The sequence below is a fragment of the Eriocheir sinensis genome, chromosome 9 (genome assembly GCF_024679095.1).
Source record: "Eriocheir sinensis breed Jianghai 21 chromosome 9, ASM2467909v1, whole genome shotgun sequence".
Taxonomy (NCBI): domain Eukaryota; kingdom Metazoa; phylum Arthropoda; class Malacostraca; order Decapoda; family Varunidae; genus Eriocheir; species Eriocheir sinensis.
Window position 1 is genome coordinate 15,477,446 of NC_066517.1, and position 16,166 is coordinate 15,493,611.

The window sequence follows — 16,166 nt, forward strand, 5'->3', positions numbered from 1 at the left end:
TCCTCCTCAACCCCCACAACCTACTTCTCGACCCCAACCACCGCCTCCTAAACCCTCACAACCTATTTCTAGACTTACACAACCTACTCAACCTCTACAGCCTTGACATCTACACTCATGCTCGAACCCAACCACCTCCTCGTCAACCCTCCCGAATGTATGGATTTTGGGGGTCTTTTCCACATCAGCGGGTCACAACCAAATTCTCGACAACAAACCCCTCCGCCTCGACCTCTATAGCCCTCGAGACCTCCTTGCACATGACCACCACCACCCAAAAACAAATAATTAAAAAGAAAAAAAAAAAACATAACTCAGATAGCTCTAAGATACAGGCAATCCCTATCACGGTCATTATTTCTATCCATTTTTTTATTACTCATAATAAATCAAATTAAGATAAAAATTTGCAATGTTAACAAGCCGATATCTCGTTTTCTTCTACACCAACTGCTCTTCTGTTGTAATGTACACTTCCTCACAGCCTTCAGACTTCCAGGGAAACTAGGAAAGAATGTACAGGTTAAAACAAGTGTGAAAATAGCCATGAAATGTGTAGGTAGCTACTTACCCGCTCGGCAGCCAAAACGCGCGGCTTAATACCTCAGTGTACTCACCAGTCTTCTTTTTCTTTTGACCTGTTCCGCTTTGTGTCGCTTTTTAGATCCTCCTTCTCAACACTTCTATACTTCACACCATGCACTAATTAGTTACTTCACAGTGCACACTCATACACTTCACCCTGAACAGTGAACACCACAGCAAAATCCGTGTGCTCACTCTTATTACGAACGAGCCCGGGTGCTTCGGTGTTTCGTCCCCCTCGACCCCTCTTATTGGCATTAAAGAGATCTCAAAACACACTAATGAACTATTAAAAACTATCAAATGGAAGGAAAATAAGAAGCGGGAATAAAAGAGACACCCATAGAAATAGATAAAAAAAGAAGAAAAATAAGATACTGTGACTCCTGCAAATGTAGTCGAGATAGTGCTCCTCCCTTCTCCTTTTGTGCCCTTTTTCAACAATAAACCATCAATCAATCAGTCAAAAAGGGTATATATATAGGGTGAGTGGCTGAGGAGTGTAACTTTGACTTCGACTTGGCTGGCGGCTTCCTCCTCTTCTTCTTCTTTTATCGCTTCTTATTAGGTCCTCCTTGGTACTTCTTTACACTTATATACTTCACTACGCACACTTCTTAGTTACTTCACTGCATACACTTATACACTTTACTTTGACCAGACTTGTTATGTTCACTTTAAAATTGCTTCCAGATTTTGGGTTCTATATTTTCTTCATTTTAGCTTACTTTGGCCTATTCTTTTCGCATTTCCCTTTCATGTTGTTCTGTTTGTTTTCCCACTATTACATCTGTTCTTTTTATTTGACTTTTATTGCTTTATTTCGTTTTTCCAAGCCTTGTGCAAGAGTCGGGACCCAGTGTTGTGATGGCGGCGCGGTGGGGAGGACGCCGCCGAGAATAACCTCCCTCGGCCAAGAATAACCCTTCCCGCACCACCCCGCGGCGACCTTGGCGGGGACGCTGACGAGGACTCACTCAGGGGGCGGGGTGAGTGCCTGCAGGGGGCTCTAACGGCTCCTAGTGGGTGTAATGTGCGAGCTTCAGGCGGGACATAAGGGGTGGTTCCTTGACTTTCAGCCGAGGTCCATATTCTAAAATATATCAGTCTCCCATTACGACTGTTCTTAAACGACTATTACGACTTCTTATTAAAAGACTATCGCGACTATTCTTATTAAACGACTATCGCAACTATTCTTAAACGATTACGACTTCTTAAACGACTATTACAACTATTAAACGTGTCAAGTCTCCCATTACGACTGTTCTTAAACGACTATTACGACTTATTATTAAACGACTATTGCAACTATTCTTATTAGACAACTATTACAACTATTAAACGTGTCAAGTCTCCCATTACGACTGTTCTTAAACGACTATTACGACTTATTATTAAACGACTATCGCGACTATTCTTATTAAACGACTATTGCGACTATTCTTAAACGATTACGACTTCTTATTAAACGACTATCGCAACTATTAAACGTGTCAAGTCTCCCATTACGACTGTTCTTAAACGACTATTACGACTTATTATTAAGCGACTATTGCAACTATTCTTATTAGACGACTATTGCGACTATTCTTATTAGACAACTATTGCGACTTCTTAAACGATTACTTCTTGAACGACTATTACAACTATTAAACGTGTCAAGTCTCCCATTACGACTGTTCTTAAACGACTATTACAACTTATTAAACGACTATCGCGACTATTCTTATTAAACGACTATCGCAACTATTCTTATTAAACGACTATCGCAACTATTCTTATTAAACGACTATCGCAACTATTCTTATTAAACGACTATCGCAACTATTCTTATCAAACGACTATTGCAACTATTCTTAAATGAATACGACTTCCTAAACGACTATTACAACTACTAAACGTGTCAAGTCTCCCATTGCAACTGTTCTTAAACGACTAGTATTACGACTTCTTATTAAACGACTATTGCGACTATTCTTAAACGATTACGACTTCTTAAACGACTTACAACTATTAAACATTGCAAGTCTCCCATTACAATTTTTTCCTAAGGCCACAGAGAAGATCAGTCGGGTTTTCAGGGGTGTTTTTCCCGTTCAAGATGCAGAAGACGTGTAATTTTCTCTTGAAGGTCTCTGTGCTGCAATTAGTAGTGTCCCTGATGTCCCTCGGCAGGCATTTGAATAGTCTTGGTCCCTCGTTGGTAAAGTTGGTGGTATGTATGGACCTAAGACGTTGACTGACAGCTTCAATGGATGTTCTGGAGCAGGTGCAGCCAAATTGGGGGGATGTCTGGCCTGTAATCCCTCCTTCAGTTTGCAGTGATGGGTTTGGAATTTGCTTCTCCAGGATTTTCCAAGTGTAAATTATGTAGTATCTCTCTCTTTAACATATCAGGCTAATATTATGACTATTTCCCAAGGCCACAGAGAAGATTAATCGGGTTTTCATGGGTGTTTTTTCCCATTCAAGATGCAGAAGACTTGTAAAAGTATCACTAGCATCACAGAACAGTCCATGCAAAGTCCTGCAGCTTCTATGAGAGGCTTTTCAAACAGGGGAACTAAGGCGCTTATATGTTTGAAAATACGGGCTTGAGTGTCCACGAAATTATTGTCTGTCAGTGTTACATGTGGACCCTTCTTGATGTTTTAACGGGTCCTTTTGGTGTATCTGCTCGTAGATTTACTCTAGTATCAGGGCTGTAATTTTGAGGGGGCAAAGTCTTCTATATCAGCCTCAAAATGCCCCTTAAAGTGCTAAATTTTTCAAAAAATTTCACAATACTGCACATGCTTACTTCGCTCCCCCCCCTTCATGAACCTATGATGCCCTCTAGCTCCCCCAAAATCAGCCAAAATTACAGGACTGGATGGTGATTGTTAATGTTTTATCAGGCACCTTGATGGGTGAGGCTGTTTCCCAAGCACCTCACAGAAAATAAATATTATGTTATATAGTCATTTACCAGGCAGCTCAGCACAATCTGCAAAACTAATGTCCAGTTGCTGCTTAATTACGCAGCTTTGTAAGCTCACAGGATTCATTGAACATCCATCGGACTTACACCCTGCCACACCACATTCCCTTGAACAACTCCATGTGTAACCTAATGGATAGTAGCTTGTTGCTGCTAAGGATAAGAACCTAATGGATAGCAACTCATTGCTGTAAAATAATGATGCAATTATTCAACATTCACTGAGCACTATTTGGTAATTAGCTAATCTGTTCACTAATTAGTCCAGTTTGTAGTTCATATTAGGAGAACCAACTCTCCCATTTTTCTTATATAAAGTATGTGCAGGGTTCTATGATATTTGCCACTGATTTAGACCACGAGAAGAAAAAAAGACGAAAAATTAAACATCGTAGCCCCCATAGGACAGGGTTTAATTAAAACTTTAGCTGACATGTGCACTATTTCAGAAATACAGATGCTATATTTCTGAGTAAAGTATGGTGCTTTTTCAAATAGACATGATTTTATCCTAGTTAATTGCTATAAAAGAAAATTTACTACAGAAATTGCTCTCTCTCTCTCTCTCTCTCTCTCTCTCTCTCTCTCTCTCTCTCTCTCTCTCTCTCTCTCTCTCTCTCTCTCTCTCTCTCTTTTTTTTTTTTTTTTTTTTTTTTTTTTTACAAAATATTTTACCACCACAATTTACTTTCATACTTAAAAAATCTCATCAATTTTCAGACAGTACAAAAAATTGGGCAAGATGTCATCAATCAGTGAGACTTCAGTTTGGCTCAAGTTCTTCACGGAGGCCGGCATCCCTGCTGGCGAGGCGACCAACTATGCTATCATTTTTACTGACAACCGTATCAAGACAGACATGCTTCTGGACTTGAACCGGGAGTATCTCAGGGATATGGGGATCACAGTTATGGGTGATGTAATTGCCATCCTAAAGCATGCAAAGGCGTACTCTGGCCAGTTGTCCCGCCAGAAGGTGCTACAGGCTACCCCAGCCACTCCCGTTCAGCCGGAAGTTTCTGTCCCACCCCCAGTTACTAAAAAAAGCACTCCAGCCACCAGGATGCTGGAGCATTATGTCAGAAAGGAAGGGCCACCCCCTTCACCACCCACCACCAGCACCAGTCTGTCTCAATCTCTCTCTTCCCGGCTCAGTTCTGGTACCAAGCGGCCTCTGGAGGAGGATGACTCAGGAAACAGCGGCAAGAGGAGTTCAGTGTTCAACAGGCTTGGGGACAACTCAGTCACCAGCACCACCACAGAGAACCCCAAGATCACTATCACCATGCATGGAAAGGATGTTATGCTCCGGTCTCCTCCAGCAATGGATAATGGCTCCAAAAAGTCATCCTCTGTGTTTGGCCGCTTAGTATTCAATGAGGACTCGGACACACCCACAAGCGAACGTGATGTGAGCATTGGCAAGCCTCTAGAATACCAAGGGATACTCAAATACACATCCAAGGAGGGTAATGAGAAGGTGGCTGCAGCTAAAAAGCAGCTGGCTAACAATGACTCTACTACAGCTGTGAATGCAGACACTACGACTAGTGTAAAGAGCAGGCTGGGTATGCAAAAGGTTACTGGAAATGTGGCATGTGCTAGTGCTGGAATATTTGCAAGGGAAACACAAGAAGCCATGAAGTCAAGTAAGCCTACCAAGCTGTCTCCTGGCAACTCACTAAAGGCCAAAGTATCTCCTGCCAGCTCACCAAAGATCAAAGCATCTCCTGCCAGTTCATTAAAGGCAAAGGTATCTCCTGCAGCAGAAGCGAAAACGACAGTAGCCAAAAGTAAGCTACTGGGAAGGACTGTGGTGACGGCACCTGCCACTTCCTCCTCCATGCCCCCAGTGGGAGCGAAAAAGTATGTGAAAAAGATTGTGAAGGTCAATAAAAAGACTGGTGAAATTGTGAGTGAAGAAATGATACCTTTAAAAACAGATGTGTTTAGTAGACTTGGAAATTAATGTATAATGTAAAAAGTTCTCTAATTACTGGCTTACTTAGCTGGAGTTTGAGATATTATCTTAAGTTGTTACTCAAGGCAAAATCTAGTCAGTGTGAGAATATTTTACCAGTCCGTAAAACCAATATGTTTAAAGGTTTCAGAAAAATTTGTAACAAAATATTAAGGATTAACTTCATAGTTGTGAAGATAATCTGCTCTTCATTTTTGTAAAAAAAATTCAGGACTTTGTGAATGCAATAGTTATATCTCACAACTTTCTATATGGATTTTGATCTTGAATAACCAAAGAATTATTTTAAAAGTAAAAGAGAAAATCAGAAAATGTAAATGTAAATATGCTTGATTCAGGTGGTGTCACGAAGTTTGTGTATTTTTGTGTGCGCGCATGTGTGTGTATGTGTCTGTGTGCGTGCATGCCTGTGTGCATGTGTGTGGTCAACACATTTGTTTTCTTGGGTTAACCATGTCAAGAAGCTGTACAATGATAAGTATTAATGCAAACACACATAGATTATAATGATACAGTTATTATATTTATGAAATTGTGTTAATTACTGATTTTAGTTGAGGGTTTAAAGGTTGATCAGACATGTAAAGATGGTAAATGACCCACAAGTGTATCTAATCTTCCCTGACCAAGAACTTGATGTATGACCAATAGACTGAATTACTGAGTTAAAAGTAGACTTGTTTTTTATGCTTCTTGTAATCCACAGTTATAGTTTTGTTGCTTATTTACAAGAGAAGGAAGCAGCTAAAATATTGGAGTGATGAAAACTAAAATGTGAGGAGTATGTGGAGGTTGTAGACAGTCAGCTTTATTATATCAGAGAACCTGTGCAATATAGGTCACTGTTGCCTTCTCTGAATTATTATTTGAATTGTTAAGTTACATTTTTTGATTGATGAATTACTTTATCTTTTGGTAAAGGCAAGGACAAAGAAAACTTGCTCTAGAAAATTTGAACATTTACCAATAGCCACATAAAAACAACATACCAGGAGCAAGCATGTCATTTCTCATACTACCAGTGCAAAACAGAATAAAAAAAAATTAATGCAAAGTTACTCTTGACTTCTTGAGGCTTCCACACCTACCTCTATGCACCTGTTCATGACTAACCCCCTCATGCCCTACCTGCTTTCTCTAAGGGGACTATAATGGGAGGGATGGTGCACTTCCATCATCAAGGGTGTTGAGGAAGAGGACCCAGCAAACCAGGCAAACCAAGATTGTACTCCGTTGTTCAGTGCTACAGTTCTTGAATTTCCAGTGGTCTGTTAGTCTATACACTGCCAGCCTGATGACCCACCACTTAGCATTTCAAAGTGTTTATCATGGTTCATTGTAATAAAGCTTGGAGTAGCACTAAAAGAAGTACATAATACTCAAAGAGCCAAATTACTACCACTTCAGTTAGTCAATATACCGAGTGAGGTGCAGGTGGAAGCCATATGAAGATCACCTGTACTTTTTTTTTTTACTGGAAGTCAGAAAAAATAATTTGTACTGATGGTTATTTTTGTTAATCATAAATTGACTTTGAGCATTGCACACCATTATGAAAGCACAGGCATCTCTGGGTAATACTTCAGGATTGTGGTTATTGATGAATTGAAAGTGCTCAGCACTTTTATGAAGGCATAAAATTATTTTTTCATATTACATACGATACATGGCAAGTACCTATTTTCATTGCTTGATATTTTTATAATCCTAAAAGTAGACTCATTATGTTCAGGCAACAAGGCATTGCTCAGTGATTAAAATGAAGCTATTATATAGAACCATCCAGTATCTTTTTACCTTTGAGAATGTTTTATGTTTAGTCAAGTAAATGAGAAATATCGAGGATAAATAAAACTTATACGGCCAGTAGGAAAAGGGTAATTTATATTTCACATTTAATACGAGACAGTAATCACTGTGTTCCATCGATCCCAGTAAATAGGTGAACAATTTTATTTCTACAAAGCATAATTCAATGTTATTTACTGGGTTGTGATTGCATGTAAAGGAATGCAGGGTCCAGCCTAATATTTAACTAAGGTATCAAGAGTTCACAATAGCTACACAAATTTCAGTATTATCAAGGTATTCTTCCTGTTTAAGTAAAAGTTCCATGTCTGTGACAACAATACACTAGGAATGCCATGTCTCAGCCATTCCCTATGTCATAGCTTACTGAACTGTCGGCAAGATCATGAGTGGCACAAACCCGAATCACTGCAAATGCCAATAAGTTCAAACAGCATTTGGTAAAGTTCACCAGACCACTCCTTGAACTCTTCAATAGATTGCTGTTTGTATCAATGGAAAAGGAATATCAAGAAAATAATAACTTATAATGTACACCTAAGATAAATAATTAGGAACTTTACTGTAAAAAGAAAACTGAGATTTATATGACTTTACAGAAATAGGAAAAGAGGTTTACTAAGTGTAGATTAGAAGTCCAACAGTCTTTGTGGAATAATCTTCCACATGGACATGTCACAGTTGTGGACACAAACACCTATGACCCTTGGCTTGTTGGGCAAATTTTCATGTACCTAGTCAAGACTTCTTTCCTTCTAGTATTCAATATTAGTTACCACTGAAATTTTGTTGAATTTAGCCAACATTGTCTACTTTTCATTCCCCTCTTGCCTGTATTTCAACAGACAAAGCATGGAGAGAACCAATATCCTGACAAATATTGATAAAACAAGTCTTAAGAACATCAGTCTGACTGATGATGAAACTTCTGTAGTTGTCAGAGATCCTATGTTAAGTAACTGATATAATTATTTCATGTTAGCTTGGGCATCAGAAAGTCATTATAAGTCACTGAAAACTGATGAGCCCAAAGCTAAGAAAGATACAACCACACATCAAAATCTATGAGACGTGTGAAGCATTCCTTAAGTTGTAGAGCACAAGACTGAGATATATTAGTAATGTAAGTAAAGATACAGCAGCAACCACCCCTAAATACATTCCAGTGTCTATAAATTGTACTGTATTAGGAAGCTGACGTCCCCATCCTCTAACTCCCTTCATCAGATGCTAACATGGCACTCAGCTTAGCCTATAATATCATCACAAAGAGAGAACAAAAGTGGATGTCTTGTGTTGTCCTTCAGGTAAGTTTCTGCCTATTTTGAATAATAAAATCTTTAACTTTGTATTATGTATATGTACTTACTTATATAGCTGACAAAATATCCTGACACCTAAAAATCCCGGACCCCCCCTCTCAAATAAAAAATCAAACTAAAATAAGTATATAAGTAGATGTGTTCTCTATGAGGTGTCGAGTGCAACAATGGGACAAGTGTCATGACTAACCCCCAAAATCCTCAAATTGCGGCTTATGTATAACTACACCACAACTTTTCCTCTTAGCTCCAGAAAACAATAAAAGGTCCTACTATCGCAATGCTTGTAGGGCTGAGAGAGGAAAACAAGCAATGCATTTCCTGTTTCCCTGTCTCTCATAGCTTTGACTCATGGAAAGACAGGCCCCTCCTCCTCCTCTCAGTAGCACCTCCCTCTCACACCTACTCGGTATTCTTTGGTCTTATAGTTGATGGGGGCAATTTTTATCAGTTGCCACTTATATGAAGTAAATATTTTCACTGGCTGAAGTTCTAGCACGCTGAAATGACAGAAAACTTCAACACTTATTTTTCCCCAGTCCAGACTTTAGGCGCTTGGCCCTTTGCTGTTTTCGACGCCTCATCAAATTTTTTTTTTTTTTTTTTTTTTATTCTTTTTGTCCCTAAATGAAATTTCTTGAAATTACATGTGAAATATGTAAATACAATGTACATATTAATGTCAAATATCAGGTTCATCAATTTTTCATTTTGCAACCCCCCCCCTTTAGAGACTCCACGACTGAGTATGAGGCAGGCAATGCACATTAAACGGACCAGCATATTTTCATAAATTGCTGCACTAAATAAAACACTAAGCCAGTAATTCAATATATCCTAAGGGCAATGGTCAACAGTATTAACTATTATTATTGTAAGTCAATTGATTTCGAACACACACATACATTTAAGTTAATAGTTGTTATTGAGAGAATCACAGATTGAATTCATTTCAAAACCTGGTTTTAAGACCCCAAACTTTGTGCCTAAGCTTCAGTTTTCTCCATTGTCCATTTTCAGAATAAGGAAGCTGCTGGGTAGTCACTAAGCCAACGTGTGTGTGTTCCGGCACTCGCGTGGGCCAGCCACCGCTGCCACCACCACTTCCATCACCACCTTGTACTAACCCCATCCACAACTTATGATCTCTGACCCAAGAAAGCTGCTAAGTGTTGTGATGGAAGTCTTGTGTTACACAAGAGAATGAATTAAATAAAAGTTAAACGTATCCCTTTTTTAATTCACCATCAACAAAACTCAAACAGTTTACATCACAGACTAAATGGTAAAGCAAACTTCTGATCATCTAAAATAGATGAAAAAGAAACTGCTACTATACAAAGTAAATAGTTTGTGCATATAAAAAATAAACTTTGTGTAAAACTCAAATACAAAATCTTTTCTAAAAGTAACGCAAGGAGAACAGGGTGTGCCACTGTCTGCCACACACTGCCAGCTTCTGAATCTTCTCCTAGTGTTTATATTATGCAAGACTTTGATTCTCATCAGACTTGCTGTCTCTGGCCAGCTCTTTCCCCCCATGATGGGGAAAATGTAAAGGAAATTCAGTCTCTGTCAAAGCTTCAGATTTAAAATTTCTATGAAAATCTTGATTCTCCTCACAACACACCTAGAGGAATATCTTACACCCAACAGAGATACAATATTGCTACTGATGCTACACACCGAGTCTGGGGTTGTGGGGGGCGCACAAGTGGGGCGCAATGCGTGGCCGACACACTCATCATCTATGGCTCTACGGTGAGTAAGCTGATCATGGTAACGACAACTACAACACCCATTTCTTTTGGAAGTTGAATATACTGAATACTTGAGGGTTAAAGACATTATTATGGTAATACTTGGTACACAGATGAGGAGACAGAGGAGGGCAGAGAGGAGGAGACAGGGCGGCCAAAACCCTGCAAGCCACATTCGTCAACTCCAGTCTTGAGCAGAGTGACGCTGGCTTGATGCGGCAAAGCCAGCAGGAGGCCCACGGGCCCTACCCCTGCCCGGGCCATAGCGCTGCCTGCTACCAGAACCCTTAGAACCCCTCTTTCCACTCCCACCCCCTCCCCCACCTCTTGCCCCAAAGGAAACCTCTGTCCTGTTGTCCCCAGTGTGGTAGATGTTACCATTTTCATACCTGCCATCGTCATGTGGGCGACTGTGGCCCTTGGTGGCTAGGCTGCTCTCTATCATGCAGTGACCCTTCAGGCTCAGAGCATTGTATTCTTGGTGCTCAGGGATGATCCTAGAGGAGCCATGATTGCCTCCCCGCCCAGTGCCCCGTCCACGGCACCCACTACCCCCTCGCCCACCTCGATTGCTAGTCCAGTGGCGGCCATCACCTCCATGATCTGTGTTCCTCCAGGGCTGACGGCCGTAGCCTCCATGCGCCTTGTGTCCCTGAGGCCGTGGCTGGGTGGGACGGCTGCCCCTGCGGGAGGAGGGTGGTGCGACAGGCAGGGGCAGCTGGTCCTCTAGTGGGACATCATCAGGGGAGTCTGGCAGACTGAAACTTGCCTCCTCCTCCAGGTTACCTGCAAAGCCCTCACAAAAGTCCACCTGGGAGAAAGAACACACAATGCACACACTTATTATTAGTCATAATTGCTTTGTTATGTGTTCAGCTTGATCTGAGCTATAAAAAGTAAATTCTTCTTTTATCCAAGGTTTGAACAATACATAACACACACAGCCTCACCCTATTAGAAGACAGCAGAAACTTGTTTTTCTCCTCCTCCAAGTTGATTATGCCTCCCTTTTCCTTCTGCTTAAGGTACAGCTGTGCCATCTTCTGTTGCAGTGCCACTAAAACTGGGTCATCTGCACTGAAAGCTGCTGTATTCTCCTCCTCCTCAGGTGGGGCAGCCAAGAGCAATTCCTCACTGTTGAGCTTCAAGAGGGAAATATGTTGTTAGGTGTATAACAAAACAGGTCATCCTGTCTGTTCTGTGCTGCAGGGAAAGCATGCAACAGAGGTCACTATTAAGTGGGATAGTACTAACAGAGGCAGAAATAATCTTACTAAGTCATATAAAAAAGAAAGATATTGACAGATTGACACTCGTCACAGATTTTATCCCAGAATATCAGATCCTATACCACAATAAAATCATTCAAATAATAAATTTATGATGGTTGGGTGTTAATTATTCATAACCACTGTGTGTGTGTGTGTGTGTGTGTGTGTGTGTGCATGTGCATTTGCATGTGTGTGTGTATGTTACCTCACTCTGGATGGGGTCCCGGCACACAGGACACATAAGTTGCTTTTTCTCTCGGGCCATCCAAGCAGGCTGTGGTTCCTCCTCCTCAGCTGCTGCCTCCTCCTCACAGTTGACAATATACCTGCAAGACAACAATTTGACCAACTTTATCAATATAAAGTATGTTTGTCAATTTGTACACTCTACACAGATTCATGCCTAACTACAAATCTATGGGCCTGGGATTGAATCCCAGCCTTGGCAGCTGGCACACAACCCATCCATCTGTTCATTTTTCCTCTTGGGATGGTCAATAATTGGCTACCTGGAGAAACCTGGGGAAGGTAAATTGGAGTAACCTGGATATTGCACAGGCCCTGTGTTCCAGGTTCATGGCTTCTCACCCACCACAGGCTCAAGGGCCAATGTGAAAGAGATGTGCACCGAGGCCACGCGCAGCTATAGCACATGCTCTGCCCCCAACTTCACCTTCACCTCAATTTAACAATTCTATTTAGGAAATTTAATATAGCATAAAACCTGAATTTGTGACATATTTTTGATACATGAGTATATTATTTCTAGTATGAGTCATACTAAGGTCATAACAAAAAAGGAATGTGGGACAGTGAGGCAAATCAGTTGAACAACAAAAAAACAAGCACTGATAATGTAAAATAAACACAATATTATGTGAAGACACCAAGAAGAGTGTGGCACACACTCACCGCCCAAGACAGTAGGAGTGGAAGTAATGGAAGCACTGAGTTTTGGTGAAGGTGTCTGTGTCAGTGAAATGGTACAGACAGATGGCACATGGGCAGCTTGGAGTATTGTTGGCAGTCAGGTTGTCCCGCACGACCTGTAACCAAGACACTTTACTGTATTATGCAACCTTGCAAATTTAATCACACTCAATGAACAGCAGCATAGGTATATAACATTTCGTCAACATTAACTGCTTGACTGCGAATTTCCTACAAGCAGACATCACCAAGCTACAGAAATGGAACAAAAAGTGGCTGCTACAATTCAATTAAGAATATAGTCATGTACCTTGGGAGGGGATATCCAGTATACCAATACCACATGGGAAACACTCAACTATCCACCATGGAGGAAGAGAAGGACCTGGGAGTATATGTTACCAAACTACCAGTGAAAGTTAAATCCATGCCAATCGCAGTGGACGGGTTATAACTGGCCTGTCTCCTCAGCAGCCTACAAGCTGTCAGATCACAAATTACTTTTTGATGCTGATCTACAGACAGAGAGGTATGAAAATGGATCCTGTGTGTGTGTGTGGAGCCTCACCTCAATCAGCTCATAGATGACAGGGCAGCCCAGGTACTCCTCACACCTTTGCTTGCTCTCCTGGTGTATCTTCTCCAGCACGTCGTCATCCACACCACGAGGGTTCCTGAAGAATGAGACAAGCTACTACACTGCCTGCTCTCGGGTGAAAATTAATGCAACAGTGAAAGTGAATAAATGTGAAAAACTGTAACATAAAAATGATTATAAGTACAGGATACAAACAAAATAAGTACAGAATGAAAACTAAATTACTGAAGTACAGACGGCAAGCACAGTCAATACAGTGTCTGGAGATTTAACTCAAGAAATTTAGTTCACAAATCTAAACAGGTTAGACAGAGAGAGAACACAATAAACATGGTGAAAACAAGAGTACGAACCATGAAAGAAATATAATTGCAACTATGAAAAAAGTGAAAGACCGAGAGGGAGAAGGATACCTTAGAGTGATGCTAGGTGAGGCATCAGGGTACTCAGGGGGGAGTGAGATGACCAGGGTGACTCGCACATGCTGCTCTTTAACGTTCTGGGCTGTAGCCGGCACCACCACCACCTCAACCCCTGACGGCACTCCACTGGTGGGGGTAACGTCCAATGAGAAGGTGAGAAAATTTGCAGATTTTCCACAGTTCCACGCAGTTGGTTTGTAAGCTCCCAAACCAAATAATAAAGATGATAGTTTTTTACAGTGCTTGGTGTTGGTATAGAAGCTAGAAGTTTGAGGAAGCTATATTGGAATTATAATTAGTATTGGGTGATGAGAATAAAGCCTGCCCAGTAGGGAGTGTATAGGACTGTAGAGTTTAGGCACTTATATGACTGTGTTGTACTGTGGAGTTGGCCCTTTAGGTTTCTTTTTTGTAAGCATACATAGCTACATATGAAAAATCACTTTTCATTACTAACCAAAGACCTTCATTTATACCATGGAGAAACAAAAATATATGTATTATAACCACAGTCACATTGGGTTTTCCTTTACACATATATAAATGGCAGGCTAATGTGTCCCCAGTGCTTTCAGTAGTTCCTATGTGTGGTGAGACCCCAGAGAGAGCCTGGTGGAGCAACTGACCTGTCTCCATGAAGCACTGTGACCTCATCCAGCATGATGGCTTGCAGTGCCTCAATCTCCTCCATGATTCTAAAAAGTGAAGAGAATAAAGTCATCAGTGTTACACTATATTCTTTTAGTGAAATGGTTCATATATATACATAGCTTTTCTTCTTTAACTTAGAAATCAATACTTATCCTTACTTTTAAAAGTGAGATACATGGATAGTATAATTCATACAGCCTAAAGTAATATGACATTGAAATTGATATCTTTTTCAATTTCTATTAAAATTGTTATGGTTTCAGGTCTGGCAGATCAACAAGAGATCAATCTTCATTGGTTTGGAATTAAATCAATATTTGAGTGGATAAAAACAGATTTATGTGGATTAATTTATTAGAGATACCTATTAAATAATATATTTCACAAAACATATATATGTATGGAAATTTTGAAGCAGAGGATATCCCATAATACTAATCTTAAAACATTAAGACCTTAATATTTCTTCATCCTATGCTAGGTGTACATACTATGGCAGTGTAATGCATTAACTGGAAACATTACTTAATATAATGATACAAACCAACCATCAAAGTAATTTCCAAGAAAACATTAGAGGGCAGAACACTACTACATTACTAAAACAAAAATCTATGTAATGAAAAAGAGATCAAGATTATCTACAGAATCTAGCAGTCAACTAAAGAAAGAATGAGGAGCACCAGGAGAAAAATGAGACATGGGAGGGAAAGGGAAAAGGAGGAGGAGGAAGCACTGATGAAGATGCAAGCTAAGAAGGGCTAGAGTAAGATAAAAGAGAAGACATACAAGGTGGACAAAAAATAACAACACAAGAATAAGCTAAAGATTAAGAGGAGGAGAATGGACTAAAGGAGAAAGTGGTCAGTAGACAGGAGGAAGAAAAAGACGCTATACATAAGTAGGAGAAAGTTGATGCGACAAAAAAGGAGGAGAAAGAGAATCAGGAGACAGATGAGCCAGATGACATAGGGAATGAGGATGGATAGCAGAGAATATAAGAATGAAAACAAATCAACCTGCTTATACACTTCTACTCAGGTCCCAAACATAAAACAACATAGGGAACAAGATAATTTGAGGCTAGGAGTGAACCTTTTGGAACAGTCTCCCATGAAAGCTAATATAAAAAAGTGGCTATATTAAAAGCATGAAAATCTAAGCATAACTGACATGGCACAGAGAAAAGGAATACTATAAGACCACTGATTTAAATTGTCTCATCACCACCTCCATGTAAAATCACCCCTTCCAATTACATGCCTGGCTCACCTGACCTACATTAACACCTGCCGTACCAATATGGGCGGGTTAAACGACTCTAATACCTTAATTCAAAAGCTAAAGGAGACAAACCAACACCTGACAGCAAGAAACAAAAGCAAAACAACGAACAAAAACATGGAACTAGCAATTACGATTCTGAAATGTTCATCCAACCACACGTAGAGTTATTGACATATCTCCTTGGTCACCCTTTTGAGGACTCCCAAAGCTTGTAAGGAAGGACATTAAGGACTCAGGAAGGTGGAAAACAGATAAATAACTACTCACGCCTCGTTGCTGGCGGCCATGACGATAAAATATTAGGTCCTGCAGGCTTGAGTTGCCCAGAGTGAAGGGAAAGAGAGGGGTGTTTCAGGCTTTACGGGCGTATTTTATCTTCCACCGGTCTTTTCTTGGTGTGTTTCTCCTCCTTGACCTTCCTTAGTCACGGCAGTAAGAATGGTAGGTGGGTTAATTTCCGGTATTTTGTCGATTTTTGTCCCGTCACAGCCAGGCAGGAGATGATGGTGGTGGGGGGCACAATAATGTCTTCGGGTTGACCTGCTCTTCGGCTCCTTGGCTCCCGAT

At 40.5% G+C, this 16,166-nt stretch overlaps 2 protein-coding genes across 3 annotated transcripts; one reads left to right on the forward strand and one right to left on the reverse strand.

The window, feature by feature from the left end:
• The first annotated feature begins 1,408 nt into the window (after positions 1-1,408).
• On the forward strand, positions 1,409-9,908 carry LOC126995956 (uncharacterized protein C19orf47-like). 2 transcript variants are annotated; one of them, XM_050855883.1, is made up of 3 exons: positions 1,409-1,574; positions 4,289-5,434; positions 9,701-9,908. In XM_050855883.1, the coding sequence occupies exons 2-3, from the start codon at positions 4,311-4,313 to the stop codon at positions 9,726-9,728; spliced, it is 1,152 nt and encodes a 383-aa protein (XP_050711840.1). In that variant the 5' UTR covers positions 1,409-1,574; positions 4,289-4,310; the 3' UTR covers positions 9,729-9,908. The 2 variants fall into 2 exon arrangements, with proteins under 2 accessions (XP_050711840.1, XP_050711839.1); XM_050855882.1 differs by having other exon boundaries at positions 4,289-9,908.
• Positions 7,412-16,135, reverse strand: LOC126995955 (E3 ubiquitin-protein ligase RNF25-like). Its single transcript, XM_050855881.1, has 8 exons — positions 15,867-16,135; positions 14,288-14,356; positions 13,653-13,787; positions 13,210-13,315; positions 12,624-12,757; positions 11,917-12,037; positions 11,391-11,582; positions 7,412-11,251 (listed from the first exon to the last, which is right to left on the reverse strand). The coding sequence occupies exons 1-8, from the start codon at positions 15,884-15,886 to the stop codon at positions 10,619-10,621; spliced, it is 1,410 nt and encodes a 469-aa protein (XP_050711838.1). The 5' UTR covers positions 15,887-16,135; the 3' UTR covers positions 7,412-10,618.
• Between the last annotated feature and the right edge of the window lie 31 nt (positions 16,136-16,166).

Excerpts from the sequence above, each read along its gene's own strand:
- LOC126995956 (XM_050855882.1), top strand. The coding sequence starts at position 4,311 with ATGTCATCAATCAGTGAGACTTCAGTTTGGCTCAAGTTCTTCACGGAG.
- LOC126995955 (XM_050855881.1), bottom strand. The coding sequence starts at position 15,886 with ATGGCCGCCAGCAACGAGGC. Across the intron at positions 13,316-13,652 it reads TCACCTAGCATCACTCTAAG|GAACCCTCGTGGTGTGGATG; the intron begins GTATCCTTCTCC and ends CTCATTCTTCAG. Across the intron at positions 11,252-11,390 it reads TTCTGCTGTCTTCTAATAGG|GTGGACTTTTGTGAGGGCTT; the intron begins GTGAGGCTGTGT and ends TCTTTCTCCCAG.